This window comes from Condylura cristata, unplaced genomic scaffold (genome assembly GCF_000260355.1).
Source record: "Condylura cristata isolate star-nosed mole 26May11 unplaced genomic scaffold, ConCri1.0 scaffold00017, whole genome shotgun sequence".
Taxonomy (NCBI): Eukaryota; Metazoa; Chordata; class Mammalia; order Eulipotyphla; family Talpidae; genus Condylura; species Condylura cristata.
The window spans coordinates 13,578,580-13,589,412 of NW_004567118.1; the positions used below are offsets into that span (position 1 = coordinate 13,578,580).

Below are 10,833 nucleotides of genomic sequence, written 5' to 3' on the forward strand. Positions count from 1 at the left end.
TACAATCCCCAAATTGATGGTTAACCTGGAATTTCGCAGTATGAATTGGAGAGGTAGTTCAAATTTATATAGATAATTCTAATTTGTACTCTGTATGTATACTTATGGCATTAAGAAAATAATGTTGTTACCATTCATCTTGGGTACTCTTGGGTAATTCAAAAGAAAAGTATTTCAGTCTATAAAGCACATGTATTCATTAAGTGCTTTAAATTTGATCAATAAACAAGAACCTCCATATTTGTTCTCTGTTCACCACAGAGAGTTAAGAAGTAAGAGTGTTCCCCTATCCAACCCAACTATGTTCCAATGAATTTGAAACAAAAGCTTCACTGAAGTCTTAGAATGTATCGTTTCTAGTATTATAAGTAGGTACTTATATATCTGGTTCACTGAAGTCTGAGATATTCCCAACTTAGGAGTTTGCTGCCCACATTCTTGAAGCTAAATACAAATTTCATAAAGAACTCAACATAAACCCTGTATTTTCCACAATGTCCTATGAATGATTCTCTAAGGTTCATAAATATGTTTACTATGAGACCCGATTTCTGTTTCAATTCAGAAACTGTAATAATACACACATCACTGGATTTTATTCTTTCCTGCTAGTTCAGAATTGCCAGATTTAGTAAATATAAATACTTGACACTAAATCAAATTTGCATTGCAGATAAACAACAATAATTTGCAAGTATAAACATATTTACATTGAACAATGAATAGTTTCTTGTTTTTCTTTCAGCATTAGTATGTCCTAACTACTGCCTGGGACATACTTATACTTTAAAAACTGTCCATTGTTTATTTGAAATTCAAATTTAACTGGGCATCCTATATTTAATTTTATAATCCTGTCAATCAGTCCTCTACAAAATTGTCAAGTATTTCTGGAAGCACTAAGTTGTGAGACATGTCTGCCTAGCACTGAATACTATTAATTCAGCTAGGATCCCCATCACTAATGTGCAGGGTGTCTCAGAGGAAGAGAAAATCTCATTAGGATGGGAGTAACTGAAAGTGTAGGATTAGCTAAAATGTTAATGACTTCCTCTGCAATTCCAAGAAAAGGGATAGCAGTGCTTCATGGTTAGGAAACAGGGTTTGTAGAAATTGAACTTTCTGCCTTGACATATCCCTGTTAGCTTAGGCTATAAAGATATTTTAGGGCTTCCCTGGTGACCTAGGGGTTAGGTGTCAGCACTGTCACCACTATGGCCTGAGTTCGATCCCCAGCCAGGGAACTGACCCACATGGTGCAGCAGACCTCCTTTCTCATCTGCTGCTCCCCTCAGCAGTGTATTCCAGTAGATCTACCTGTTCTGCTCCCATCTGTCTCTGGTGAATCATTTCACCTCTCTCCAACCTCTGGCCTATACCCCTGTTCTTCTGCGCAAAAATTTAAAAAGACATTTTAGAATTTTCCCAGAAATGTCTACATTTCCACAGATAATACTGCTTTAGATGCCAAATATAGTGTTATGGAAAGTTGCCAGTCTGGAATGCAGACCTGGAGACAATGTCTTGTTTGCATGAGATCCATGATTATGTTTACAACATAAATTAAGATGAAAATGAAGTTAAGATACGTATCTGCTTCTAGTAAAAGTTTTAAAGAACTTGCTAGCTTTTTTTAATTATGTAAGAATAAAAGGAATGAGTTCTGAGAATAAATCAGTTAAGTATTTGTAAGAGAATATTTTTTGGGACACTTTCAATGTTTATGATATTACTAAGCCACCATGTACTGTAGCAATTTAATTTAAATGATTTGATTGTTTTTGTTCAATGAAGTTTCTTTTAAAAGAAGCTATAGAAATCTTATAAACATACCTAAAGCTGCTATTGCCATTGTACCAGTATTAACCTGTGTTCTACTACTATCTTTTATTATTTTTTATATCAGGTTTTATATTATATCCATTTGAGAAACCTATCATGCTTTGGTTTTATTAAACTATGATCATTTGCTTCCAGTGTTTGAGATTGAATGAAAACTAGAAACTAAAAACAAACAAGGTGCATTTGACTATTTTAAGTAAAGAACAATGAAAATAAACAACTTTTGGTTTTTCTCCCATAATGTACTGGGTCCCTCTGCTCTTTGCTACCATCCTGGTAGCCTCGGTTCTGAATTCAGTTTCCCAGGATTTGTTGGGTTTAGTTTTGTCTGTTTCTCTGTTTTGTTTCTTTATATTTCATATGAATGGAATCATCAGTATTGACTTTGCTCCTTCTGACTTGCTTTGCTTAGCATAATTGCTAGTTCTGTGCATTTGTCCCAAATGGCAAGGTTTTATCTTTTTTACAGCTGAGTATTTATGTTACATTTTTATTCATTCATCTATCATTCATTTGGGTTGTTTTCTAATTTGGCTATTGTAAATCATGCTTCAATGAACTTAGAATATGTTTTATTGTTAACAGACAGTAGATTGTTTTTATTAATACCGTACATGCCAATGTGAACATTCTTGAACTTGTACATATATTAGACTTTCAATGGTAAATTTAATGTCATATATACATGTTGGTTTTTAATGATGCACACCTAGAACATCATATGCAATGTTATTTCAATTTTAAAAATGTTGTGGAGTGGAACTGCAAGTTAGAAAGCATTTCTATTTTCTAGATAGATAATGTCAAACTGCTTTTACAAGTGGTTTTATGAAGTCATAGTTTCTTCAGCAATGTGTGAGAGTTCTATTTTTTTTAAAGATTTATTTATTTATACATACAGAACTGGAGTACAGGCCAGAGGTGCAGAGGGGTAAAAGGATTCACTAGAGGCAGAGTGGGGAACAGAACAGGCAGATCCACAAAATACGCTGCTGAGGGGAGCAACAGGTGGGTCAGAAGAGGTCTGTCATGCCACTTGGGTCACCTCTCTGGCTGGGGATTGAACTCATACTGCAGTGGCTGCAATAGCTTTATAGTGCTGTGTTTTAACTTGTTATGCAATCAGGGAGAGTTCTTACTGTTATTGTTTTCTTTGGAGTCTTTTCTATCTGTTTTGTCCACATTTTGTTTGCCTGGGAAATCTGTACAATGTATGTGGTTAACACACATTTTTGCAGATTTGTAAGTTAAGGTGTTAGAATCAGCAAAGTCATATACTGAACATAGCAAGTAATCTACATGCTGAGAATTACAGTATAACTTATGTGGATAAATATACCATTTCTTATTTCAATTTATTTTCAAAGAGAAAATATGGATATATAGTATTAGAGGAAGAAAAAGAACAAGTAGACAAATAAAAGAATATTTAAATACCATTAAAAACCCTGAACCTTTCTTGTTAGTAAATTATAATTCTTAGAATTTATAGTAAATTATAATAATTCTTGTTAGTAAATTATAATCAATTGACAATTTATGGAAGCTTAGATAGATTAATCTTTTAAAAAACATCAAAAGAATTTCCATAAATTTAGTATCTGTCTCCTCATAAAGTTACAAGTATACTTCTTGTGATGATGACCCTTAAGATCTACTCTCCTAGCTACTTTCAAATATACAATACAGCATTGTTAAGTGTAGTCACCATGCTGTGCATTACATACCCAGACTTATTTTTATATGGAATTTTGTACCTGTTGATCACCTTTACCCATTAACCCCTTTCCCCCATTTCTGACAACCATCATTGTGTCCTTTTCTATGAGTTAGGTTGTGTTACAGTACACATGTATATGAGAACATATATAGATAAGATTATTCTTGACAAGAATTTAACATAGAGACATATACAAATTAATCTGCTTTATCATTTTATTGTCATTTGGCATTCCATGTAACAACTCATTAAACAAATTATTTTAAGTTCATTTCTACTTTACTTTGAGTTTTTCAAAAAAGAAATCTCACTGTTTAAATTTGCAATCAACTAAATAAAATACTGAGTTAAGGCTTTCCCACATTTCTTCAAGGAAGGTATTTTTTAAAATATTACTAAAAATTAAAGTAAGTATTCATTGTAGAAAATAGCTATTAAAAATAAAAGCAGGGCCCTCCCTGGTGGCACAGTGGGTTAAAGCACAGCACTGTGAAGCTAAAGCCACATCCACATGAGTTCGATTCCCACCTGCCCCAGAGGTGACCACATGGCGCGGCAGACCTCTCCTGACCCGCCCGCTGCTCCCCTCAGCAGTGTACTACGTAGATCTGCCTGTTCTGCTCCCCACTCTGTCTCTGGTGAATCCTCTCGCCACCCCTGAGCCTCTGGCCTGTACCCCAATTCTGTATGTACAAATAAATTTTTACAAAAAATAAATAAAAGCAACTGTCGACCCCCAAAAAACTTGCACATGTTTTGTAGCAGATTTATTCATAATTCCCAAAACTGGGTAGCAACAAAGATGTCCTTCAGTAGATCATGAATAAACTGGTACATATAGATAATGGAATACTGTTCAACAAGAAAAAGAAATGAGCTGTCAAATCATGAAAAAACGGGGAAGAGCAGCCATTCTTCCTGCCTACTTGTGTCTTACAGGCATCTTCTCCTTTCTTTTTCCTAAAAAAACCTGTTAGAAATGAAGGGAGGGAGAAGGGGAAGGAGAGGGAAGGAAGGGACCTGAGGAAACTTAAGCAAATTTCTGAGTGAAAGAAACCGGTCTGGAAAGACTGTGTGACATTCTGGAAATGGCAACGCTATGGAAACAATAAAAAGATCAATAGTTTCCAGGAGATAGCAGGAAAAGAGGCATGAATAGAAGGAGTACAGCATAGATTTAGGGTAATGAAACTATTTTACATGACACCATAGTGGCAGATATACATCATATACATTTTTCCAAATCCATAGAAAGTACATCAAGAATTAACCATAATGCAAATCGACTTTGGTATGATAATGAAATATCAAAGTAGGCTCAGATATTGTGACAAATACACCATTCTGGAGCCAGTATTGATAGTACTGGAAGCTGTGTGGGGACAGGGGTATATGTGAATTTCAGCTCTATTTTGCTATGAACCAAAACCCATTCATTTTTAAAGGAAAAAGTTAATAAAGGGGAGTAAAGAAATAAAAGGTAAGTACCTTTTAAACATTCTGGTATACATTTTCCTTAACCTGGAAAAAAATTTGAACGATTATTGTACTCCATAAGCTTTTCGAAATACTGGCTTTCTTTTCACATTCATGTGAAGAAGATACATATATATATTTGTGTGTGTGTGTGTGAGCAATTTCCCTTCAATTAACAACTAATTATATATTAACAATCATTAACAATTAAGAATATATATTCTGTGTGAATATATTCATACAGGAGGGAGATTGTTCACTTTACAAGATGTTTCTATAATGGTGTTTCTTACAATAAAGTGTATAAAGCTAAGACTTAGTTGAAATGCATGTCTTATTAGTAGCTTTAGGTTGTGATCTGAGATTCTGCATTTCTAAGAAGTTTCCTCTTACGGTCTGCAAAACTATTAATACATTTAGTGTAGCAAGGTTTCAGAGCTTAAACTGACCTACTTGTCTACTTTTGGAAGTCACCTAACATTCCCCTTTTGCAGTTTTTTTAATTCCTTGAAATGTAAAGTAGCTGCTTCCAATTGTCTTTTCAAATCTCAGTTTCTATGATATCACAAGGAAAATCTTAAATCGTAAGGTGTAGAGATGGAAAAACTAGAACAGAGGAGCTCAGGGCGGAACCTAAAGTCAGAGAAAAGCAGGAAGACACTGGGGAAGGATTTCAAAACTGGACGAAAGCCGGCTAGATTTACAGAGCGGACCGGATGGACTCTAGCCAAGTGTCTGCACCATGGCGGGTCCTGTCAGCTTGCGAGAGCTTCTAATGGGAGCTTCAGCCTGGACTGGCACTGAGAGTCCCGAGGAATCCCCTACTGAGGGTGGAGGGAGCTCGGCTGGTGGGCCGGAGCCTCCTTGGCGAGAGGATGAGATCTGCGTGGTGGGAATCTTTGGCAAGACGGCTCTGCGACTGAATTCCGAGAAATTCTCACTTGTGAATACCGTGTGCGACAGACAGGTCTTTCCTCTCTTTCGCCACCAAGATCCTGGGGACCCCGAGCCTCGTGTCAGCACCGAGTCTGGGGCAGTCGGGGAGGCTGGTGGAGCCGGAGACCCTGGGGCTGGGGCCGGGGATCCAGTTCGGGGAGGTGTAGCTGCCGCGGAAGGTAATCGAACCGAACCAGGCTCCCAGGACTACAGCCTTTTGCAGGCCTATTACAACCAAGAAAGTAAAGTTCTATATCTTCTTCTCACTTCCATCTGTGACAACTCCCAGCTTCTGCGAGCTTGTCGGGCCCTTCAGAGTGGGGAAGCTGGAGGTGGCCTCTCTTTACCTCATGCAGAAGCGCACGAGTTCTGGAAGCATCAAGAGAAACTGCAGTGCCTCAGCCTCCTGTATCTTTTCTCCGTCTGTCACATACTGCTTCTGGTACATCCCACTTGTTCCTTTGACATCACTTATGATCGAGTATTCAGAGCCCTGGATGGACTGAGACAGAAAGTACTGCCCCTCCTCAAAACAGCCATTAAGGATTGTCCAGTTGGCAAAGACTGGAAACTAAACTGCCGACCCTGCCCACCTAGACTCCTTTTCCTTTTTCAACTCAACGGAGCCCTAAAGGTGGAACCCCCTCGAAACCAAGACCCAGCTCATCCAGACAAGCCCAAGAAGCATTCTCCCAAAAGGAGACTGCAGCATGCCTTGGAAGACCAGATCTATAGAATCTTCCGAAAGAGTCGTGTCTTAACTAATCAGAGCATCAACTGTCTCTTTACTGTGCCTGCCAACCAAGCTTTTGTGTACATAGTTCCTGGAAGCCAAGAGGAGGACCCAGTTGGCATGTTGCTGGACCAACTCAGAAGTCATTGTACTGTGAAGGACCCAGAATCTTTGCTGGTGCCTGCACCCCTTTCTGGGCCCAGGCGTTATCAGGTGATGAGGCAGCACAGCCGACAGCAACTTTCTTTCCACATTGACAGCAGCAGTTCCAGTTCTTCAGGTCAACTAGTGGATTTCACTCTTCGGGAGTTTCTGTGGCAGCATGTGGAGCTAGTCCTAAGTAAGAAGGGTTTTGATGACAGTGTGGGCAGGAATCCACAACCTTCCCATTTTGAACTTCCCACTTACCAGAAGTGGATCTCTGCAGCTTCAAAACTGTATGAAGTAGCTATTGATGGGAAAGAGGAAGACTTGGGATCTCCTACTGGGGAGCTAACCTCTAAGATTTTAAGCAGTATTAAAGTGTTGGAAGGGTTTTTGGATATTGACACCAAATTTTCAGAGAACCGGTGCCAGAAAGCTTTACCCATGGCTCACAGTGCCTATCAGTCAAATTTGCCTCATAATTACACAATGACTGTCCATAAGAATCAGCTTGCCCAGGCTCTGCGAGTATACAGTCAACATGCAAGGGGTCCAGCCTTTCACAAATATGCCATGCAGTTACACGAGGACTGCTACAAGTTTTGGAGCAATGGTCATCAACTTTGTGAGGAGAGGAGTTTAACTGATCAACACTGTGTACATAAATTTCACTCATTACCTAAATCAGGTAACTAAAATTTTATCAGCATTTCAAAATCAGAACTTTGGGTGGTGTCACTGTTCTTGTTTTAAGAGAGTTCACTATTACTGTTTTAAAAAAGAACCCTAGAGAAATTGCTATAGCATTTTTTCTCCTGCTGTAAAAAGAAAATATCAGCTATGCCTACTAGTTATTTTCTTATATTTAAAAAATGAACTCGAGGTGATTGGTAAATGAGAATTATTAAATAACAAAGTTTCAGAAATTTCATATGAACATTTTTATCTTGGAGCTTTTTTTTGTTGTTGAATTGAAATTAATGTAATGAAATGTAAGATCACCATGGTAATGATAAAATTTACTTAGAAAAAATATAGATTATTTTGTGTATTTTCTGTTCTTCTGTTTTGTCTTCAGTCAAGGTTTTTGTGTTTGGGGTGTGTTGATGTATGTGTTTTCTCCTCACTTCTAAACAACAATTTGGAAAAATTTCTGAGTTAATAAGTTTGATTCTGCATTGTATGTGTTAAATTAATAGTGACTTAAATATTCCAGGAGAAAAGCCAGAGGCTGATAGAAATCCTCCTGTGCTATATCACAATAGCAGAGCTCGATCCACTGGTACCTGTAACTGTGGGAGAAAACAAGCACCTCGAGATGATCCCTTTGATATCAAGGCAGCTAACTATGACTTTTATCAGGTAAACTCCAAATTGTTTCTGCCGCCTCCTTTTTTATTATAATCTGAGTAACATATGTATTTTCAGAAGCATAATATCTAGAACAGCAAATATGATTACAATGTGATACATAAATAGGAAAAAGTTCTTACATGTACTTATTTGCGTACTCATTCATTGTAATGAGTAATATATTAATGTATTCAACAGTTACGAAGAATTTGTTAAGTGAAAAATTTCTCAGGGTTTTTTTTAAAGTTGTTGTTCTTGTTTTACTATAGCTTCTGGAAGAAAAATGTTGTGGAAAATTGGATCATATCAACTTCCCAGTATTTGAACCAAGTACTCCAGATCCTGCTCCTGCCAAAAATGAGTCTTCTCCTGCCCCTCCAGATGCAGATGCTGATAAACTTAAAGAAAAAGAGCCTCAAACCCAAGGAGAGAGCACAAGCTTGAGTTTAGCTTTGAGTTTAGGCCAATCCACAGATAGCTTAGGTACTTACCCAGCTGATCCTCAAGCAGGAGGAGATAATCCAGAAGTTCATGGTCAAGGAGAAGCAAAAACTGAAAAAAGACCAAATTTAGTTGATAGACAGGCATCCACAGTTGAGTATCTCCCAGGCATGCTGCATTCAAATTGCCCTAAGGGTCTTCTACCCAAATTTTCCAGCTGGTCTTTGGTTAAACTAGGTCCTGCTAAGTCTTACAACTTTCATACAGGTTTGGATCAACAGGGTTTCATTTCTGGAACAAATTATCTTATGCCATGGGACATTGTCATCAGGACTAGAGCTGAAGATGAAGGAGATTTAGACACAAATTCTTGGCCTGCTCCAAATAAAGCTATTCCTGGAAAGAGAAGTGCTGTAGTAATGGGAAGAGGAAGACGGCGAGATGATCTAGCACGAGCATTTGTGGGCTTTGAATATGAAGACTCTAGAGGTCGAAGATTTATGTGCTCAGGTCCTGACAAAGTAATGAAAGTAATGGGAAGTGGGCCAAAAGAATCCGCTTTAAAAGCCTTGAATAGTGATATGCCCTTATATATTCTGTCATCATCTCAGGGCAGAGGGCTAAAACCACATTATGCACAACTTATGAGGCTCTTTGTTGTGGTTCCTGATGCTCCTTTGCAGATAATTCTAATGCCTCAGGTAAGAAATATGATCCTTTCAGTCCTCAAACTAACAAAAATGCTGATGCTCAGTTTTGATTGTGAAAAATTCAGTATAAAACTTTTATTAAATAGGTCTTAATTTTACATATCTTTTGTACCTAGTATTCTGTTTATTGGAAAAGGAATTATGGGTGTATTAGTTTACATCATTAGTTCACATCATTTGACTCAGAGGCAGATATTGAACTTAAAAATCTCTGGAGAAACAGGATAATATTTGAGACTCATAATGTACTGTTGCATATGAGTTAGGAAAAGTCAAATTAGAGTTAGAAATGTGACCAGTCCTACTTAATTTTATAAGCACTTTGATTTACAGACTGTTTAGTTATTTTTCAGGTGTTCTTAGTGAAAAATGTTAAAAATAATTACATTGGCTGTGTTTTCCAGGTTCAGCCAGGTCCACCACCATGTCCAGTGTTCTACCCAGAAAAACAAGAAATTACTCTCCCGCCTGATGGCCTCTGGGTTTTGAGATTTCCTTATGCATATGTGACTGAGAGAGGACCTTGTTTCCCTCCAAAGGAAAATGTGCAGTTAATGAGTTACAAGGTGCTCCGTGGAGTTCTTAAAGCAGTAACACAGTAAGCTCAAGTAACATACTTGAGCTGGTTTTTTTGTTTTGTTTTGTTTTGTTTTTGTTTTTGGTGTGTATAGGTGTTTTTTAGTATGTGTACATTGTATTTTCTTGAATCCAAAATGTGTTTTGGTTACAGGAGTTAAGTATTTGGACAATAATTGTTTACTGATACTATTGATACTTACTGTAAATTGAGCTACAACTTCCTACTGAGCACTGGTTATTCTAGAAAAGGACATAAAATACATTCTTATTTCTGTTTCACTGTTCTAATAAAACATGTTTCTACCGTATTACATACTCATGTTGAGTAAAAACTTTGTTTTTGCTAAAATTTTCCTTAAGATGCTGCTTCAAAACAAGATGATCCAGTAGATTATCTAGAACTGATCGTTTAAAAAGTCCTGTTGTTTGGTTTACAGTTCTGATACCTGAATTCCATCCTAAAGATGTTAATACCCTCTTATTCTTGAACTTGATGGGATAATATATTTTGAATCTGAATTTTATCTGAACTAAAATGTTGTTTTAACTGAAACTTTAAATTCAGGATTTATTACACACTTTATTCTTTAAAATTCTGTAATATGAAACAATTTGCTATGTGATAGAAATATTTTGTCAATATATAGTAATGTTCACCAGCATCAATATGGTAAAAGTTATCTCACCAATTAGACAAGTGCAAAATAAATTAATATAGAAAAATTGTATTGTAATTGATTATATCTCCCTAGACATGTTGATATTGGACCTTTGAACAAATAGTACTGGAGATTTTAGTCTCAATATATATATGAAACACAGTATTTACCACATCTTACTACCACTTAAAGCAGTTGTTTAGGTCTTGACTTTAAAATATGTAGGAAAGTGAAAAATAT

At 36.9% G+C, this 10,833-nt stretch overlaps 1 protein-coding gene across 1 annotated transcript; it reads left to right on the top strand.

Annotated features, from left to right (window-relative positions):
• Positions 1 to 5,737: 5,737 nt before the first annotated feature.
• SMG8 (SMG8 nonsense mediated mRNA decay factor) lies at positions 5,738 to 10,197 on the top strand. The gene is made up of 4 exons (XM_004684428.1): positions 5,738 to 7,539; positions 8,068 to 8,213; positions 8,474 to 9,346; positions 9,760 to 10,197. The coding sequence occupies exons 1-4, from the start codon at positions 5,781 to 5,783 to the stop codon at positions 9,955 to 9,957; spliced, it is 2,976 nt and encodes a 991-aa protein (XP_004684485.1). The 5' UTR covers positions 5,738 to 5,780; the 3' UTR covers positions 9,958 to 10,197.
• The last annotated feature ends 636 nt before the right edge of the window (positions 10,198 to 10,833 follow it).